The 20,533-nt window shown below is 49.7% G+C and overlaps 2 protein-coding genes across 5 annotated transcripts in view; one reads left to right on the top strand and one right to left on the bottom strand.

The window, feature by feature from the left end:
* The window catches only part of RUSC1 (RUN and SH3 domain containing 1), a 35,913-nt gene extending 27,109 nt beyond the window's left edge, over positions 1-8,804 (top strand). For 3 of the 4 annotated variants that reach the window (XM_081840838.1, XM_081840840.1, XM_081840841.1), the window contains 5 exons: positions 876-981; positions 3,005-3,051; positions 4,662-5,535; positions 6,484-6,615; positions 7,802-8,804. In XM_081840838.1, coding sequence (XP_081696964.1) covers positions 876-981; positions 3,005-3,051; positions 4,662-5,535; positions 6,484-6,615; positions 7,802-7,970 — 1,328 coding nt within the window. In that variant the 3' untranslated portion in view covers positions 7,971-8,804. The remainder of the gene's footprint in view (positions 1-875; positions 982-3,004; positions 3,052-4,661; positions 5,536-6,483; positions 6,616-7,801) is intronic. The other variant, XM_081840839.1, reaches the window with a different exon arrangement.
* A 4,868-nt stretch (positions 8,805-13,672) lies between these two features.
* ASH1L (ASH1 like histone lysine methyltransferase) overlaps positions 13,673-20,533 on the bottom strand; it is a 76,752-nt gene continuing 69,891 nt past the window's right edge. The window contains exons 25-28 of the mRNA XM_081841516.1: positions 17,386-17,552; positions 16,702-16,742; positions 14,743-15,047; positions 13,673-13,926 (exon numbers count right to left, since the gene is read on the bottom strand). Coding sequence (XP_081697642.1) covers positions 13,835-13,926; positions 14,743-15,047; positions 16,702-16,742; positions 17,386-17,552 — 605 coding nt within the window. The 3' untranslated portion in view covers positions 13,673-13,834. The remainder of the gene's footprint in view (positions 13,927-14,742; positions 15,048-16,701; positions 16,743-17,385; positions 17,553-20,533) is intronic.

Here is a 20,533-nt window from a genome sequence, read left to right on the forward strand (position 1 = left end):
CAGGCCGGATTTAGAAGGCGATTGGGCCGGATCTGGCCCCCGGGCCTTAGTTTGCTTACCAATGCTCTAACCAACTGAGCTATCGTTTTACAGATGATTCCTTAATTGTTCTAGATGATTTATGTTGTAATTGTGATGTTCTATTATGCTTTTGTTATATCTTGTTTGTGATCCGGTTTGTGACTCGTGGGAGTGAAAAGCAGCATAGAAATGAATGAATGAATGAATGTGTTATAAGAATTTTAAGGAATGAATGTATGAATGAATAGGTTCTTCTGCCCAGGAGACGGGATGAAAAGTGATGTTGCACGCTGAAGTTCAACCACCCCACCTAAGCAGCCTTAAGAACCATAAAGCTTACTCTTCGTACACATTCGAATCTTCTGAAATTTATGTTTTATTTCCTTATTCATTTATTTTTATGTGTTTGTATACAGCTGCTTCCCTGTTTTTTTCGGGTGGCATTCTTGTTTCCACGCTGTGCCGTGTGTTTGTTTCAAGCTGCACACCGCTCAGATGTTTTCCGAGACGTCAAGCGGCGGAGAAATGCTTTTAAATAAGTATAACAAAGCGCCCTGCAATTAAAACAGTGAAAGCAGGAGGTTCGTGTCAGGAGATCGGTGGGTGGGTGCGTGCGCTTATCTACACAGGCTGTGTCTTCGAGAACCAGCGGAATAATAGAAATGGGAGATTGAGGCAGCCTCTTTCTGGCTAGGTGCACTCCTGGTCCATAAGGATTTTGTGAACTCTCGTATTTGGGGCAGTCGTGACTTGCTCATTCATTCCTGTGGGTCTTTTGGGGCAGGGGCGGGGAGCTGGGATGTGGCACTAAGTGAAGGCATCTGCTGGTGTTTCTCCGTGTGCTTCTCGCCCAGGCCCCCACGCTCGGTCGCTGAACGCCTTGTACTGGCGGGTATCGCGCTTGGCTCCCCTTCGCAGCAACCAGCAGCGCTTCCACGCTTTCATCCTGGGCCTCCTGAAGTGAGTAGAAGACATTGGGGGTGGGGTGGGGAGGCTGTAGCTCATCTGCCTTACATGCAGGAGGTTTCCAGTTCGATCCCCAATAATAATAATAATATTTTTTATTTATACCATGCCCTCCCCAGCCAAGGCCGGGCTCAGGGCAGCTAACAAGCAATAATAAAAACAAGTTGAATGAATACAACTTAAAAACAAGATTAAAATACAACAATTAAAATATCGAAATATTAAAATATTAAAATGCAGCCTCACTACAGGAGGAGGAAGGAAAAAGAAAAAAGAAAGCATCTCCAGGTCGGGCTGGGAATGTCCCCTGCCCGAAACCCTGGACAGCTGCTGCCAGTCTGTGTGGACAATACTGACCAAGGATATCACACAGTGCAAGGCAACTTAAATCCTTTTTATTTTTAGAATAATATTTATTAAGTTTTCCATTTTAACCATCCAATAAACGCCACTTTGAAAACATTCCAAATTATAATGCAATCAAACAGTCCAAATTTTATGCCAAGTTATAAATCTTTGGTTGACTTCCCATGCTCTGAAGTTCGGGGAATGATGATCTCGCATTGTACTGCATTCCTTAATTCATCCAGGTAATTCCAATGAAACATTCCTGTGTTGATCCTTCATTTATATATATATTTTTAAAATAAATTTTATTAGTATTTTCCACACAACAACAGCAACATGAAAGATCTCAAAAAATAACAATACACAACACACAAAAATCAACATTCGAAAACTAAAGAAAGCAACAACAACAAAAAACCACAAAAAACAAATCCATATCTTACAAGTTAGTATTATAAACACTAAAACAACAACAACAAGACATTGACTTGAAGTCGATCCTTCATTTATATTTAACAGCCTCTGAATTTGTCCAGCAAGCGGATTCATCCTGCAAGGCAACTTAAATCAGCCCTTTACTCAAATCCATGAGGACTAGGGTCTTGCTTTCATTTTAGGGCCAAGGCCCATAGTGCAGTGAGGGAGCATTTCCTTTGCATGCCCAAAGGACTCAGCTGCAACCTTTGCAACCTCCCTGGGGGGGAAGGATCCCTACCTGAAACCCTGGAGAGCGGCTGCCGGTCAATATTGAGCCAGGTAGACCCAAAGGTCTGATTCTACAAGGCAGCTTTCTGCATTGCTACGTTCGATGCTAAAACCCTTCGTCTTGTCCTGTTCCTCCGTAGCATGATGTCCCAAACGCATCATTGAGACTGGAGGCAAGTCTCCCTTCAGTAGAAGTACAGACTTGACAAATAACTCTTAACTTCTGGCTCCGCCTAAACTCAAATCCCCCCAGTTTACTATCCCTAGTACTTCAAGACTCCCATAAAAGTGCCTGGCTTAAAACTGTCTATCAAGAACTTCACTCTTGTGTCCTATCCCCACAACACCTACTCACTATGGGCCCCACTAAAGCAAACAGTCTAATTGGTCAACGTCTAAAAGATATCGAGCATCAGAACAACCTGGCCACTATAAGGAAATTCTGCCCTTGGTATGTTCATTTTCCACCTCTCCATTTTGATTCTCTGGCCCCATATCTGCACAAACTTATTATTCCAAAATACAGACATGCTTTTTTACACTTGCAAGACTGGATGTTTTGCCATCTGCTGTACTTGAGGGTCGATTTCAAAAGATCCCACCTGAGAAACGCCTTTGCCCCCGTGGAGATGGTAGCACTGAAACAGCGGCACACATCCTCCTGTCCTGTACTCTCTACAATGACCTGAGGAACCAGATCATCACCCCACTCGTACTAACCATCCCAGGGCGCTCAGCCACTGCCACAATGTCATTTCTTCTATCAGATCAAAATGAGCAGATAACAGCAAAGGTTGCTAGGTTCATAGCTGGGGCAATCAGAATAAGGGCCACTAACTGCTGATTCAGGACTTTAAATTGTGCTCTTATATCAAATTTCCTTTTCTGCATATACTGTAATGTTTTACTGTTACTATGGCCATTGGCTAATGCGAATAAAGTTTTATCTATCTTATCTCCATAGCATGAAGCAGTTGGAGCAGTGGTTTGCCAACCTGCAGCGGAACTCAGGTAAATTTGGGGCACCCCACATTTTTTATTAGCACCTCCACGACTTACTGATATTAGGCAAGTGCCTGTGCATTACTCATAGAGTTGGAAGGGACCCCGAGGGTCATCTAGTCCAACCCCCCTGCAATGCAGGAATCTCAACCCAGGCATGTATTTGAATATAAGCTTTTATATTTGGAACTGCAGGGGGGCAGGGAGAGGGAATGCTGGGTTTTATTTATATCTTTAATTTTTTAGGTTCACTTGTGGGGGGTTTTAAATACACAAGAATTAGAAACTTGGTGGTGGTGGTTTTTTAAAAAAGTGAAAACGGAAGATTAATTCTGCTCCCTGGTGTCACACCCTCTACTTTCACCCCCACCCTGTGCTCCTGGAAAATCACAGAATTGTACATTTGGAAGGGACCCCAAGAATCACCTAGTCCATCTCCCTGCATGGCCAGCCCTTCTCAAACTGGATTTCCCAGCTGCTGTTGGACTACAACTCCCATCATCCCTGACCACTGGTCCTGGTAGCCGGGGATGCTGGGAGTTGCGTGGCGAGTTCCCGCCTCCCACCAGTAGGAAATAACGACACGTTATTTAGGTTAATGGGCTAAAATAGGCCACAACTTTATTGGTTACAGGTAAAGAGCGGTATTGGCTTAGGAATTGGTCCTATCAACTATCCAGCTTCAGCCTGTTTGCTTGAAGACTGGGAAGGGTTAACAACAGCAGGGGGAGCCCTGCTGATGCACGTCAACTAGGGACTCCCCCGGGGTCACCACTCGGGGGCGCGCTTTAGGCCCTGACCTCCATAGGCTTCGGATGAGGCCACGCCCCCCGGAACCCTTTACCAGACTACCCTTCAATATTTGGTGGAGGTGATGGTGCTCCTCCCCCCCAACACATCTACATAACAATACCCCTACCAATGCCTAACCTCCACAACCAAGGAAGTTGTGACGATTTGATACGAGGACACGGGTGGCGCTGTGGGTTAAACCACAGAGCCTAGGACTTGCCAATCAGAAGGTCGGCAGTTCGAATCCCCGTCATGGGGTGAACTCCTGTTGTTTGGTCCCAGCTCCTGCCAACCTAGCAGTTCGAAAGCACGTCAAAGTGCAAGTAGATAAATAGGTACCACTCCGGCAGGAAGGTAAATGGCATTTCCATGCGCTGCGCTGGTTCGCCAAAAGCGGCTTAGTCATGCTGGCCACATGACCCGGAAGCTGTATGCCAATAAAGCAAGATGAGCGCCGCAACCCCAGAGTTGGCCACGACTGGACCTAATGGTCAGGGGTCCCTTTACCTTTACCTAGGCAAAAAACCAAATGGCCAGTGCCAATTTGCCAAGTGGAAAAAATTCCTACCAGGCCCCTTAACGGCGACCAACCGAGGTCCATAGCAAGGTCAGAAAGGAAACCTTGAAGGGCGGGAGGGCGGGAAACCTAAAAAGCTGAGCGGCCAAAGAGGGAGATCCCGGGTCGTGCTGCGCGGGTGTTGGGGGCATGAGCCTGCAACACCACCTCCTCCTGAGGTCGGAAGTGGCTTTGTAATCCAACAGCAAAGTTGAGACAGACTTCGAAGGATGCGTTTCTGACCTGTTCGTGCCGTCTCCCGACCCCACAGAGCTGATCTCGGCGCTGTACTTGCCCACTGCCTTCCTGGTACTCAGTCAAGGCTTCTGCCGCCGCTGGGCCGACGAGCTCCTCCTGCTGCTCCAACCGCTCTCCATGCTGACCTTCCAGCTGGACCTCCTCTTTGAACACCAGCACCTGCCCCTCGACGTCCGGCCGCCACCCCGGCGTCCCACCCCGCCGACTGAGCTGCTGGCCGGTTCCCAGAAGGCTCGTGGAGGAAACCGAGTCGCTTTGCCCAAACGCCCACCTCCTCTTGCCGGCCTGGCGGAAGGGCCCGTGGCCCAATCGAGCCCACTCCACGAGCCCCAGGCCGGGCCACCTTTGCACCAGAGACTCCTGCGATGGGGCGACCGGCTGAGCCACACCTTCCGAAGCAGCGAGGGAGCCCCCGAGGCGGAGGCAGGCGCTGAAGGGAGCTGCCAGGAGAGCGAAGAGAAGCAGCAGAGCTGGTGGGAGCAGCTGAGCCGGTCTTCGGGGGTCTACGGCGAGCCCCCGAAGCAGGAGGGCTTCCCTCACACCCACTGGACCAAGCTGAGGGCGGCTCTGGGAGAAGCTGTGGAAGCGGCCCGCAGCGCGGCTGGAGAAGCTAGCGTGAGCCCCAACGTGCTGCCCCAAGCGCCCAGCCCCAGAGGAAGCAGCTCAGTGGAGAGCCCAAGGCAGGCACCTGCTGCCTGCGAAGAAGGTAGCTCACCTGTAGGGGAAGCTGCAGGGAAGCCAGAGGCAACCTGCTTGCCTGATGCCCAGGAGGCAGCCGAAAAGCTTGACGGCGCTGGAACTGCAAAGGGAAACTGGCTAGGGTGGCTCTTCGGAGCAGCCGCTCCAGGATGCGCCAACGAGGCCGATTCTCACCTGTCGAAATCCAGGTAAGCGGCCGGCCGGGGGGAGGGGGAACCTGAAGCCCATAGCTGTCAACCTTCCCTTTTTTTTTGCGCAAAATTCCCTCATTCCAGAGCCGCTTCCCGCTGCTTCCCGGATTCTTAGATATCCCGTAGACTGTCCCCAGGCCAGGTGAGGCTGCTGATCCCTTAAATTTCGAGGCTCCCCGGGACAGGTGAGGCTGCTGCTCCCTTATTTTCAAATCTGAAAGTTGACAGCTATGCCTGAAGCCAGCTGGCCAAATGCGGCCCTCTGAGCCTCTCTATGTGGCCCTTGGAACTATCCCTCAGCCCACACCCCTTCTTCCAGGGCACACCCCTCACCAGCACTGCTTCCCACCCTCCTAGAGCATTTTCACTTGTCTGAAATTGGGACTCCGATCCCTTGAGAACTAACCTCCCGTACAAAGGAAATATTTACATCAGTTTCTCCGCCCACCTTTGCCACTGGCCCTACCCACTACTTTCATGCGGCCCCCGGAAGGTTGCCCTCAGAAGGGAATGTGGCCCTCAAGCTGGAAAAAGCTTCTCTGCCCCTGAGTTTAAAGCGATCTGGTCAGAAGTAGCAGCTCCCTAGGAAATATATAAGGCAAGTTATTCTTGCCATCTCCCACTTGTGAACTTGGTCCTTGCCAGCAGTCAGAATTAGCCAAGTAAGACAGACTTGTGTCCTGAAGGCAGCGTGGTTCTCCCTAATTTTTCCCAGCGAACTCCTGGTTTGCCAGAAGGGACAAAGACACAGCTCTGCCTGAAAAACTGGGATTCAAACCCAGGTCTTCCAGACTCAAAAGTTAGGACTGTCCCCTGCCTAATACTCCAACCAAGTGCCCAACTTTCAGGCAGTTTCCCCTAAATGTCTCTAATTAAAATTGCACCCCCAATGGTAAAAAAGTGGGTTTTTCTCGTGGGTCAGATATATTCTCTTTCCTATCCAAGCAGGCGTCCGTCGAGCTGGTTGCCGCCCACCATGAACATCCTGGCTCTGGTGATGAAGGGGGCACCGGCCGAGAAGAGCTGGCCAGAGGAATCGTGGGAAGACGTCCCACCAAGCCCACAACAGCCATACAGGTGAGCCACCCTCTCGCCGTGCCCCAGGGCTGCAACAAAGTGTTGCAGCGTGAAGTGCTTCTGCTGGGGGTTTCTGGCCCGCCACTCTATTACCCCTCCCACTCTGGGTTTTTCACCAGTCCCCCCCCCTCCCTGGCCGTAGTCTGTGCCCACTGAGCATGCTTGGTACTCCTTGGGCTCGGAAGAGGGAGATGTTTCCTCCTTCGGATTTTCCTTTCCTTTCCTAAACATTTCTTAGTACTTCTGCAAAGATTTTGGTGTGGTAGAGCGTGAGACTCTTGATCTCAGCGTCGTGGGTTCGAGCCCCACATTGGGCAAAAGGTTCCTGCATTGCAGGGGGCTGGACTGGATGACCCTCGGGGTCCCTTCCAACTCTAGATTCCCTGAATCTGCCAATTCTTCTGAGCGGCCATATTGGGTACTTAAAGCAACGGTACTTACAGGAAGCTTGATGCATATCTAGTCAGACAATGGCCTCATCCAGTATACCTGAAGCAGCGTCTCCACCTCCATCATTCTGCCTGGACACTGAGGTCCAGCGCCAAGGGCCTTCTGGCGGCTCCCTCGCTGCGAGAAGCCAAGTTACAGGGAACCAGGCACAGGGCCTTCTCGGTAGTGGCACCCACCCTGTGAAACGCCCTCCCACCAGATGTCAAAGAGAAGAACAACTACCAGACTTTTTGAAGACGTCTGAAGGCAGCCCTGTTTAGGGAAGCTTTTAATGTTTAATAGGTTATTGTATTTTAGTGTTTTGTTGGAAACCGCCCAGAGTGGCTGGGGAAACCCAGCCAAATGGGCGGGGTATAAATAATAAAAAATTATTATTATTATTATTATTATTGGTTACATGGGCTGGCAGTGACATTTCAGGGTTTCAGGCAGGCGTATCCAGAGGTGCCATTGGGGACTGAACCTTCTGCATGCAATGGTGGGGTTTCCTGCCCCTTCCCCAGCAGCCTTTCTCAACCTGTGGGTCCCCAGATGTTGCTGAACTACAACTCCCATCACCCCTAGCTAGCAAGGCCAGAGCTCGGGGATTATGGGAGTTGTAGCCCAACAACATCTGGGGACCCACAGGTTGAGAACAACTGCCTAAGGAATGTGGACTTTGAAAGGAGACCCGTCTGTGTTTTCGGTGTGTGTCGCCTCCCCGCTCAGTCTGTGTCGTCCCTCTGACTCCATCCAGGGCCGTTCGCGCTCTCTGCGACCATGCCGGGAGCCGGGACGACCACCTCAGCTTCCGCAAAGGCGACGTCTTGCGGGTCCTGGACACGGTGGACGAAGATTGGATCCAGTGTTGCCACGGAGACCGCCGAGGCCTAGTCCCCGTCGGCTACACCTCTCTCATCCTGTGAACTGCACAGGGAGATGGCAAGGCTGCGGCTGTTGTGGGGAGACGTGGGGCACACCAGAGGATCACCCCACTCCTGCCTACACACAAACACACTTTATAGACGCACCGCTGAAGGAATTTCAACAAAACGACATGGACACTAAGAAGCTGAGGGTGCCTACTTCCCCCCGCCCAGATTGCACCCTGGTTGAGCCCCAAACCGATGTCTCTGTTCCTCTCCCCTCCGCCCCGGCTGTGGGTGCAAATTCTGCCGCAGGGGGTTGGCAGAGCTACCACCGCCTCACCGTTTCCTTCTTTTGAATTCTCCTGCCTCTTGCCTGACTTGGCCAACTGCCCTTCTGATCTCCCCCCCCCCCCGAATCACACGTTTAACCGCTTGTGCTTGCTGCTTTCCACGATCGTGTAACACACACACACTGTCGGCCAAACTATGGTTCTCATCTGTATATTGCATATATCTGTGTAGATATACATACATATATATATATATATATATAATATTATATATTTCACCTTTCCTGCTGCTTTCGTCTTGCCGGCGATCCTCACGTCTCTCTCCCCTCCCCACCCTGAAGCGATGTCGATCGTAGATTTAGAGACTTGAAAGGGACCCCTGAGGGGCATCTAGTCCAACCCCCTGGGGGTATAGGTCACCAGCCAAGTGGATCGGGACCCGTCTGGAATGGCTGTCCCTACAGGGCCCCCTCTTGAACATCCACCTAGCCCCAAAACCATGACGGAAACGGCTCCTGTCTGAAGACGGGCACCATCCAGGCTCTCTTAAGAGATTGTGCAGAAGGGAGGGAAATAAAGGTTGTGAGAAAAGACAAGCAAAGAGGCGTCACCGTGTGAGATTGAATTGCTGCAGGCTGCACGTCTCCAAAGGGTGCGGCGTGAGGAAGATTGGTTAGCAAGCAGGGGGCCCCAATGAAATGTTGCAGCCCTCTCCCAGGATACTCCATTCCACCACTACCCCCTTGCCATTGCTCCCAAAGCCTGCATCAAGACATCTGGCATTCAGCGAGGCCAAAGGATGCATGGGCGGTTAGTGTGGGTGAGGGTTGCAATTTTAATTTTCTGGGTGAAAGGCAAGGAACAGAGTATCAGGAGGTTGGGCAACACTGATCGGCTTGCCTGACCCCTTCCCCACAGTGCTGTGTGGCAAGTGGCTTTTGAAACGAGTTTCCAAGCAGGCTGCGATATGGTGTGGGCAGAAATCCACACTGGCTTTGCCCAACCTTTCTGAACTGTAATTCTGAGTTTCCCAGCTGCTACTCAAAGGAGGCTGGTCCTTTAAGAGTTAATGGGTCACTGTCTCGGCAGCCTTGATCTGCCCTCAATCAGCTCCCATTTGCCTGCCTGCAAAATGATCCCTGCTGGATCCAACCAAAGGCCAGACTCTAGTCCCTTATAGAAATGGAAAACCAGTTTGAGAACATCATTCCTCTGAACACCAGTTGCTGGGGAGGAAGAGCAGGAGAGAAATGATGCTCTCATGCTCTGGTTTTCCATTTCTGTATGGGGCTAGAGTCTGGCCTTTGGTTGGATCCAGCACGGATCATTTTGCACCTAGACAGGATAGAAATAGACTCCGGACCTAGGAAGAAGCTGCCTTATACTGTGCAGACTTCAGACTCTTTAGTCTAGTGTTCCCAAATTAGGGTTTCCAGCTGCTTTGGGATTACAATTCCCATCATCCTTGCTAGCTAGAGATGATGGGAGTTGTAGTCCAAAAACAACTGGAGACCCAAGTTTGGAAAACACTGCTTAGTCCAGGTAGCTCTGTATTGCCTACGCTGACTGGCAGAAGCTCTCCGGGGATCCAGAGGGTGTGTGTGTGTGTCTTTCCTAACCTTACTTGGATGTCGAGACCTTCTATTTGCAAAGCAGGTGCTCTCCCATTGAGCATCCCCAAAGTTTCAAACAAGGGGACACTCCTGGCCCTACCTAGAGATGGAGGAAGCTAAAGCTGGACCTTCTACATTCAGATCAGATGCTCTACTACTGAGCTACAGCCCATCCCACTTTCTCCCCTACCAATAAGCTCCCAGTGAATCAAGGCCTGCTAGCCTCCCAGCTACATCTGGCTATTCTTTCTACGCTACGAGATTTCCTTTCTGCGACCTGCATCTTGCCAGGTATATAATTGGAGCTGTTGGGCACCCCTTTTAATAAAGATCAACACAATTCCCCCTGCTCTAGCAGACCTAAACGCAAACATCTTGTAGTCACAGCCACTTCCAAAGCTGAGATAGGAAGACTAAGGGGAATGGTCACTAGTTATGGGCAGGATTCAATTACACACTGGCCAATCCAAGTTGTGCAATTCTAGTATGCGGGAAGGGTCTTGCACAACAAACCAGCTTCCCCAAAAGTTTGGAATTGTTGCAGGAAAGAAAGTTCAGGCAGGAACACACTGGAGAGCATGGAACGACACGCTTGTTTTGATGTTGCGGCATCCAACCTTTGGGGCAAACCAGAATGAATGTGCATTGAATAGTCAACGTCATTTTGCAAACAAATCCAGATGGAAAGCTCAATGAACAGACTGGATGCACTTTTAAGTACAGTACTGACATGTGTGTCTGTCAAAAGACCAGAACCTCCCTCTTGTGGTCATATGTTGAAACAAAACCTTCAAAAAATGTGGAGTTCTATTGTACATACTTTTATGATTCTCCTTTTGGGAAAATAAAATCCATAAAAGGTGCCACCTGTTTCCCTAATGAGAAAATATTAAAGAGGCTTGTTTGATTTCTTAATACATCAAGAAAGATAAAATAAAATTCAGGGAGCGAAGACATGACAAAGGCTTAGATAAAATCTGAGCTTCGGAGATGTGACTCTTTGTACCAATTAGATTTGTATATTTAATGAAACCAATTAAGCAAATAAAGGAAGCATTTCTCCACACAAGGCCAGGGATGTATGTAACATGATGAGTCATGTACCACCTACTGGCAGCCGTGTGAACTGCAACGTGACAACAACCTTACATTTCTATCTGTATAGGAAGATACATGTTTGTGTACAAAAGTGCAGAACAAGTGAAAAAGAAAAACACCCAAGCCATTGAATAGGAAACATTTTTTTCCATTTAATACTAGAATCTCTCAGTATTTGAGATGCAGGCCTTTTATGCAATTACATCCAATGTTAAAATTGGTAATACATAATTTACAAAGATTAACATCAAAACAATGGTCTATTTAGATATGCTCTTGTAAAAAGGAAATATCTTAGCAGCATTTCTCCTCAGCAACCACACGGCCTATCCCCATGCAGACTAAAAAGAGTTCGTATCTATATTTGCAACAAATGTAGTGCTTTCCCCTCCCCTCCCCTATTTTCCTGGGCTTCCATCAGCGATCAGGTGAAGCGCTGCCAGTCTCCTCAGTTAATACAAAATAAGTCACCCACCCACCCAGAATTTTTTTAAAAAGTCAGTAATTTTCTACACCAGTAAGAAAACAAAACCAAAAACTTAAAAAAAACCCCAAACCAACAAATTCTTCGCACTTACCTAGAATTTGATTGTCTAAAAAACATTGTTTTTAGTCTTTCAACGAAAGAAAGATAAAATGGCAGAGCTAGTGTCTCGCATCAGGGCAAGCTTTTCATTATTCTTCTTTAAAAGGACTTCTCATGTTTCTTTTTATTTGTTTTTTTTTTTTAGTGTTTAACACCATTTTGAGATGACGATTTCCCCCCCGTTTTGAACTAAATGGAGCGACTCAAAAGATTTTCAGACATGCGATTTTTTTAAAACTTTTTTTTCCCCTACGACACACATGAGTATTTAATACTCAGGGTTCTCCTGTACAATGCTTCTCTACAGTAAGAAAATATTCCAAACTATTTTCTTATTTGTCTTCTCTTTTTTTTAATAAAATATGCTTTCCCCCTCCTCCTCCTCTTTCCCACCCCTCTCTTGCCCCCCCCCCGCCCCCACCCCAACCTTTTTTTTTTTTTTAAATCGCCAGGTTAAAATTTGAATGGAATGGACCCTTTTGTTGTTGTTATTGTTCCAAACGAAGAGTAAAATAAGGATTATATAGTCAACGAGAATGTACAATCAGGACAAAGGTTGGTCCGTCGGGAAGGAACACGGAGAGAGATTGTGAGAGAGAGCTACCATATTGCTTTACAACCACACAGCAAAGGAAGGGGGAGGAAGAGAGAGGAAGATTTAAGATATATACAACTTGGCACATTTAAAAACGGGATTCTTTCGTAAGGACATCTAAAACAGGACCATAATATGCATATGAACGCCAAAGAGAGACTGAGAGCAAAGCCACGTTTAAAGGGCCAGTGTATGCCTAACTGCCAGCTTCCTTTGCCCGTGCATCTGCCCGTGAGTTGCTGGTGTCCGGAGGGAGGGGGACATGTGGTACGTCATCATGGAGTGGCGCCCCTCCCTTGGGCCTGGCACCGGACGACAGCAACTAGGGCGGCTGAACACCCTACTGCGTCAAAAGCAAGGAAACGGTTCCTTCGCTGCAGCCGACGAGAGTTAACACTTGTGTCTTTTTAATCCACCCCCCTCCTTGGATTAAGGGCAGAGAGAGAGGCGGGAAGAGTAAAATACACTGTCTCTTTAAGAGACGGGACGCTTTTAAGCTGTACAGATTTTATATTTTTTTTTCTTCTTTTTCTTAAAAAAAAAAAAGAAACACAAAGAGTAGTGTTAATCAGTGGATAATAGTCTACAGTTTCACAACAAATACGCGCTCAGAAAATACTGCTTGACGGTTCGTGTAGTGAAAGGTTGGTTTTTGTTTGCCTTTTGTCGTTTTGACAGTTTTCCTTTCTTTGTTTTTTTTTTTGTCTTTGAAAGTTTTCACAATGCACTGGACACACAAGAACCACAGCTTATTTAATTTTTTTCTTTTTTCTTATATATATATATATATATATATATATTTATATATAAAACCCAACCGAAAACACTAAAACGAAAAATAAGTAAAACAGGGTGGACTTGGCTTTATAAAAAATCTTCTGCAGCAAAATAAAAGGGGGAGGAGGGATAGAGAGAGAAATTAAAACCACCGTTGTTCTCCTTGACCGCCACCCCACCCCCACCCCGAGGTGCAGAACGCAGAACCAAGTGCTTTCATTTCGAGTCCGCGGCCTCCGTGGCGATGGGGCGCTTTCCATGCAGAATGTCCGACAGCCCCCTCACGCTCAGAGCGCCACACTTCCTCTGTTGCATCTTGCGCAAAATCGAAGATCTCGCCCCCCCCTCCCTGTATCTTCAGCCCCTCAGGGCCCGGACACTTCCTCACGCCGTCACCTCCGCCCTCCCAAACAACTTCCGAAATCAGACTGTTGCGCCAGCTGAAGGAGAAATGATGTGGGTTCCTTCGGAAAGAGGGTGGTTCCAAACCGGTTCACCAACCCCCCCCCTGTACACCCCCCTTTCCCCTCCCTCTGGCGCAGGGATGCTGGGGTGGGGAGGGTGGAGGGGAATAAGTTAAACTAAAATTTGACCATCTTGGACAAAGAACCACAAGGTTGTTTTTTTTCCTTAGTACCTCAACATTGACAACAAGGCACGCCCAACACCACACACATTGTTAAGACCACTGCCAGGCAGGCCGCGGGTGAAGGGGCAGGGTGGCATGCCTGCCCAACCGTTTCTTCTAAGTGCTACAGAACCGTGGGGTTGTTTTGTGTGTGTTTGTGTGTGTGTGTGTGTGTGTGTGTGTGTGTGTCAGTTTCCTCTTGCCCACCTGACGCCCTCAACGCACACTGCAGAGGCACAGGAAGGCGGCAAAGCCTCGCCCGTCCAAGTCCGTCTCACGCACAATCCGACGGCGGAAAACTCCAGGCCGCAGCCTCTGTCGCCGGGGCACAGCGTCACTTCCGAAAGCTGCTCTCGGGAAGAACCAGAGTGCGCCGCCGCAGCTTCCTGCCCGAACCTTCCTCTAGCAGGTACGTGACGTCAATGGCTGGAAGAGACACATGCACCAAAGAAAAATAACAGTGTGGACTTAAGAGAGCAAATGCTCTTGGAACCCAAGAAAGATGCTTTGCTACTTGGTAAAGAAACTCAGACCCGGAGGGCAGACGCCTCTCTCCCTCAGGCCATGCCCGCCACCAGCCTTGCTGTGTACCACAGAGGACCTTAAGCAACACCCTAGTGGTCCCGGGCCCTAAGGAACTTAGATTAGCCTCAACCAGAGCCAGGGCCTTTTCAACACTGGCTTCAGCCTGGTGGAATGCTCTGTCTCATGAGACCAGGGCCCTGCAGGATCTGATTTCTTTCCGCAGGGCCTGTAAGACAGAGTTGTTCCGCCTGGCCTTTGGCTTAGAATCAATTTGATTCCCTCCCCCCTCTTTCTTTTTTCCTGTCTCCTCCTGTGAAGAGGCTGCATCTTAATGTTTTAATGTTGTATTTTAATCTTGTTTTTTAAGTTGTATTTTAATCAACTTATTTTTATTATTGGTTGTTAGCCGCCCTGAGCCCGGTCTTGGCTGGGGAGGGCAGGGTATAAATAAAATAAATAATAATAATAATAATAATAATAATAATAATAATAATTATTATTATTATTATTATTATTATTATTATTATCACTACTACTACTACTACCAGCTGGGCTAGCTTTTGGTGTGATGATTATCTGGGCTGCTTTACTTAAGCTCCCCCACTCCCAAAAAAGTTGGGAGCTACACATTACTAACAATCCTCTAACTTTAAAAGAGGTTTCTGGCGAGGGGAATGGGGGGGGGAGAAGAAGGGGGGCTGCGCTCTCGCCTCTTACCATTTTTCCCTGGGATTTTCTCTAGGAGGGTGAGGAGGATGAGGTTGAGCCTCTCTCGCTGCATGTGCCTGCGTTCCTCCGGGGTGCAGGGCCGCCTGGGGACGGGGCTGCTCTCCTCCACCTTTTTCTCCACCTCGCCACTCTCCTGGGGAGGCGCCTCTTTCTCTGGCTCCTCCAGGCTGGGCGCTGGCTCGCTGGGAGCCTGGTCCTGACTCACGATCACGTCTTCCATGAGCGGCAGGGGGTCCTCCTCTTGGCTCAGGTCTTTGTTCTGGGGCTTGGAACGGTCAGACTTCCAAGATGACCTGAGAAAAGAGATGTCAGCCACATGTCAGGGGGAGAACCTTCCAACATGGTCCTCCCTCCCTCTCTCTCTCACACACACAAATATGGGAGGGATGCACACTGCTGCTGCAGCTTGCACTCCTTCTGTGCTGAGGGCTCCCTGTGTCCTTCCTCTCTAGATCTCTGAAAGGGTCATGTTTGGGAGGCAATCCTGTGGAGTTTGGAACTGACAGGGTTAAAACTCCATGGTGTCCTGTATCTGGGAGGAGCTTTAGGCAGAGAAGTGCGTCACAGTCTGTGCCACTGAGCAGACTTGCTTTCGCTTCTGTCTGAGACGCAGCTCAGGCTGCAGGCTGTGTTGTGTGCTTTTGGAGCACGAACATGTCGGAGGTTTCCGATGGATTTACTGCTTTGTAAATAAACGCTTCTAGAGATAAGAACCGAACTGTCTTTGGACTTGATTTATCCCTTATCTCACAGGACGCAGGACCGCTGCTACTCTGCTCGCCTGCCAGGTCAGCTCCCAACAGAGCCGCGCAGGGGAAGCCTGACTGGACGCAGGTTTTGTTTACCCGCCACATACCCCCAGTCTTCCTACATAAGAGGTCACAGAAACCAATCGAGAATGTACCTTTTCAAGGCACTGCACAGAAATGAAGCGGCAGAATTCTGGGCTGCACTACTTCAGGCTGTGAGCAGTGTGTGTCTCAGTAGTACAGTGGTACCTTGTAACCTGAAGCGTCTGTAACCCGAGGTACCACTGGGCTTTTGCATAGAAAACACTCCAAGTTCAAACCCCAATGGCATCTCCAGGTGAGGCTGGGAGAGACCCCTGCGTGAAACCTGGCAGAGCCACTGCCAGTCCTTGTGGACAATGCTAGGCTACAGGAGTCAATGGTCTCACTCTGTAAGGGGGCAGCTGCTGCTCAGAGGAACACCACACTGGGGAGCAGGCCTTGGAGGAACGAACACACACACACACACACACACACACACACACACACACACACTGGGCAGATGTGTCACTTCTGTTCCATTTGGAGCAGTGATTTTTCCCCCAGGCCTCTGAGAGCGGCTGCCTCACTACTGCTCTGGGGTTGTTTTTTTAATTTGCTCAAGAGCAGAGCAAACATCCTTTAAACAAGGTATAGTGAAAACACCTTCTTTTGCTTGCCGTCAACTTGCTGCCAAACATCCTTTTTAGACAGGGCACAACCAGAACTGTGAAGAGTGTGTACAGGAGACTGCTGACCCTGAGTTCTGGGAGTTGTGGGAATCCTGGGTTACGGCATGCCTCACTTTATTACCACCACCCTATCAGTTTTGCAAGGGGTGGGGATTGAGGGACAAAGCCCCTCTTTCTATGATCCTGTCCTTGAACTGCCCAGAGTTATCTCTACTGAGGGAGCACCACACTCCACTTGCATGCTGCCTCAGCTTTCTGCTAGCGGCCTTGCAGGATGCCTTTTCTGTACTGCTTAAGTGTCGCAGGCAAGCTAGGCTGCTCTTGCTCCCATCCTGTCTAACTCAAAGGAAGGCAAGGAAAGTGCCATTTGTGCTGCAGTTAAGCAACTGAGAGCAAGAGCTCCAAAAAGGTCTCTGCAGAAGCACCCACCAGACTGAAGGCCCTAAAAAAAAGAAAAAAAGGAGCCAAAAGAAGCTAAAGCGACTCACCTGCCTCCATTCCTCTTGTAGTTGTCTGGTACATAATGAGGCTGCAATGGAGGAGTAAAAGAGAATCAAGTAGAAGTTCAGAGGAGGCTAGCACCTGCTTTGTTTGCAGAAGGTCCCAGGTTCAAATCCCCCGGTAGGGCTAGGAAAGACTCCCTGTCTGAAACCCTGGAGACCTGCTGTCAGTCAGTGTCAACACAGCTGAACCAATCATCTGACATGGTAGAAGGCAGATTCCCATGCTCTTTTTTAATTCCATCCTATATATTCAGCAGCATGAGAGTTATTTTACTTGAAGCTCAGTGGGAAAGTACGTGGAATTGAACAGCAGGGTGGCGAGGGGGGAAGATTGTGATTATGCTATAATGCAGGTGCTTATCAATGTACAGCTTGGAAGAGCCTCCCACTCTGCCACTGCTGCAAAGGAAATCAGATCTGAAGTCAAAGGAAATCAGGTCTGAATTCATCCAGGAGATGGCAGCTTCCTGCAAAGGGTGGCAATTTAAGAGAGATGCTCTGATTGGAGTTGCCTTTGGCTTAACCTTATTATTCCACCCTTGTGTCCGTAGGAACAACCGGTTTGTGGTTACTGATGTTCGCTTGTAACAAATTAAACGAAAGCAGAGTTTTAGCATGTGGGTTAGGATTCCCCTTGATGCCAGAGAGAGAAGTTGTGGAGCCGCTCACCGAGAAGTCTCTTTTCGGCGTCATCCTTTTGGGGAAGTGGTCGAAGGCGTAGGACTTGGTGCAGACTGGGTAGCGGTTCCGGTGGATCTTGTAGAAAAGGTGGGCTGACTTGTCGAGGCGGTAGTCGCAGATGTAGACGTCCTGCTCCTTCACCCCCTTTGGCCTTCCTGTAGGGAGTTTTGGCACAGCAAGAATATCAGGTGAGGCAGCGTGCCAAGAATCAAAATAAGCACGACTAGAGAGCTTAGCTGTTCCAAATTCCTCCTGGCAGGGCTGGAGAGGGTTTTTAAAAACTAAAGGAACTTGCTACCCTCGCAAAACTGCAGGATATTGTCTTTTTAATCCTTGTTACTGTAACTTTCCCTGGACGGAAGCAAATGTTTGTTCCCGCATTTAAAAAGAAAAACAACTCCTCCTTTATTCTTACCTCCAAATGAAGTTTAGCATGTGGAAGTGGTTAAGAATTTGGGGGCAACCTTCTGGTTTTCAGCACAATTCGCTTTCAGGTTAGCCACATCCGAGGGCAGGTAATTCTGCTTTGTGTGTCTGCCTGGTGAGTAGCTAAAACTGGCTCACTTAACCCTCAGCACATAGACGCAGCAAGGACTGCCTGCCTCCTGCAGATGCTGGCGGCCAGGCTAAAGCAGTGAACCTTGCACAGATACACGTATGGAAGGGCCACAGCTCAGTTGCAGAGCATCTGCTATGCATGCAGAAGGTCCCAGGTGTAATCCCTGGCATCTCCAGGTAGGGCTGAGAGAGACTTTTGCCTGAATCCCTGGAGAGCTGCTGATGCTGCCAGTCAACGGGTTGACAACGCTGAGTAAGATGCAGAAAGGAATGACTCGGCATGAGGTAGCTTTCTGTGGTCTGTGTTCTACAGGGAACGGGAGTTAAGTCTGTGCTGTTGGATGAGACCAAAAGGGCCCAGCAGCCAGTTTTCTACAGAGGACCAAGCTGATGCTCCTGGGTAGACCAGAGGCAGAGCTTGAAGGTAACAGACTGTGTCAGGGGTTGGTAAGGCTTACTGGGCATGGGCCAGACCACTCCCGCGGAGATCCTCCGTGAGCCGGACTGGCGCAGTGCGATGCTGGAAATCACGTCTGCACATATCCGCGGCACCGGAAATCACTTCTGCACATGCCCAGATGCAGGAAATCGCATCTGTGCATGTCCGCGGCGCCGGAAATTGCTTCTGTGCATGCCCAGATACCGGAAATTGCATCTGCACATGCCTGCGGTGCTAGAAACTGCTTCTGCGCATGCCCAGACACTGGAAATCGCGCCTGTGCAGAAGCAATTTCCAGCGTCTGGGCATGCGCAGAAGCAATTTCCGGAGCCACAAAAGCAAGTTCCCATGCCGCACTGAGCTGGTTTAGCACAGCACATGGGGACTCACCAAGCAGGCAGCTCGGTTCAGGGGTGGCTCATGGGCCAGTTAAGCGACCCTCATGGGCTGCTTCCGGCCCATGGGCCTTAGGTTGCCGACCTCTGGGCTGTGTCCTCCACCCCCTCTTCTCAGCAACTGGCGTTCAGCGATTCCATTCAATCATCACAGCTATAAGCAGCTGTTGACAGAAGCTTCACAGAGGTCTACCAGCCATCTTATTTTAATGTCACCTGAGAGCCACGATCCATCATCAGGTATGGTGGCAGAACCACTGAAATTAATGGGCATGAACAGCTTTTGCTCCACTAATTTCAGTGATCCTCCTGGGAATTTTAGGCGGATACCACCTGTTTGGTCCAGAATCCTCCTTCGTTGGCCTTTACTGTCAAGAGTGATTTAAATGGGTGACTCTCTGGAGCTCGAAGCAGCAGGGAAAGAAAAACACTTCTCTATATTCATTTTCTCTACACCAGTGTTTCCCAACCGGTGTTCCGCGGCACACTAGTGTGCCGCGGGACGTCGGCTGGTGTGCCGTGGGAGGGAGGCGGGCGAGGCGGGCGGCGAGAGGCTGGGCGGCGGCGGCGGCGGCGAGCACACGCGGGGCGGGGAGCGAGCTCCCTCCCACATCCCATCGCCCCGTGCTCCGCGCTGGTGTCGGCCAGCCTTGCGCACCCGGGGGATCTCCCCCCGGGAGCGCAAGGCTTGCGGGCAGCAGCCTGCAGCGCGGAGCACGGGGCGCCCTCCAGAGGACGCCCCGTGCTCCGCGCTGGTGTCGGCCAGCCTTGCGCACCCGGGGGATCTCCCCCCGGGAGCGCAAGGCTTGCGGGCAGCAGCCTGCAGCGCGGAGCACGGGGCGCCCTCCAGAGGACGCCCCGTGCTCCGCGCTGGTGTCGGCCAGCCTTGCGCACCCGGGGGATCTCCCCCCGGGAGCGCAAGGCTTGCGGGCAGCAGCCTGCAGCGCGGAGCACGGGGCGCCCTCCAGAGGACGCCCCGTGCTCCGCGCTCGTGTTGGCAAGCCTTGCGCACCCGGGGGGCGCATGGGGCGCCCTGAAACAGAGGGTTCCCCATGCTGCGGACTGTAGCCTGCCGCCGGACGCGTGGGGCGCCCTGAAGCAGAGCGCCCCTCGCGCCAGGCAGACATGGGCCAGCCCCACAAGCTCGGGGGACAGCGGGGAGGCGCAGCACCGCCATCCCACTGTTCCCCGACCTGGTTTTTTTGGGGGGAAATAAAGGAAAAAATTTTTTCCTTTATTTCCCCCCTCAAAAAAGTAGATGCGTCCTATGGGACGGAGCGTCCTATGGGACGAAAAATACGGTACTTACTATTTCATAATAAAGTAATTATAAAATACTTTCTTTGTGTTTATTTGATTCCTATTAAAGAGAGTTACTTTATATATAGTCAATATAGGCACAGAGTTAATTTTTTAAACATTTTCTAATGGTGGTGTGCCTCGAGATTTTTTTCATGAAACAAGTGTGCCTTTGCCCAAAAAAGGTTGGGAAACACTGCTCTACACTATGCATACTTTTATAAACCTCTGATGGTGCCTCCTCCCTGACCGTTAAAAAAAAATGCTTTGGATTTCCTTGTGAGGAAGATGCTTATCCTCATCTTTTCTTTGTTGTTCCCTAATCTCATTTCTTTGTTGTTCCCTAATCTCAGGGTTGTGGGTTCAAGCCCCATACTGCGCAAAAAGATTCCTGCACTGCAGAGGGTTGGACCTGATGACTCTTAATGGTTCTATTATTCTATTG

This window comes from Podarcis erhardii (assembly GCF_964252035.2).
Source record: "Podarcis erhardii genome assembly, chromosome: 15".
In the NCBI taxonomy this organism is placed as follows: Eukaryota; Metazoa; Chordata; class Lepidosauria; order Squamata; family Lacertidae; genus Podarcis; species Podarcis erhardii.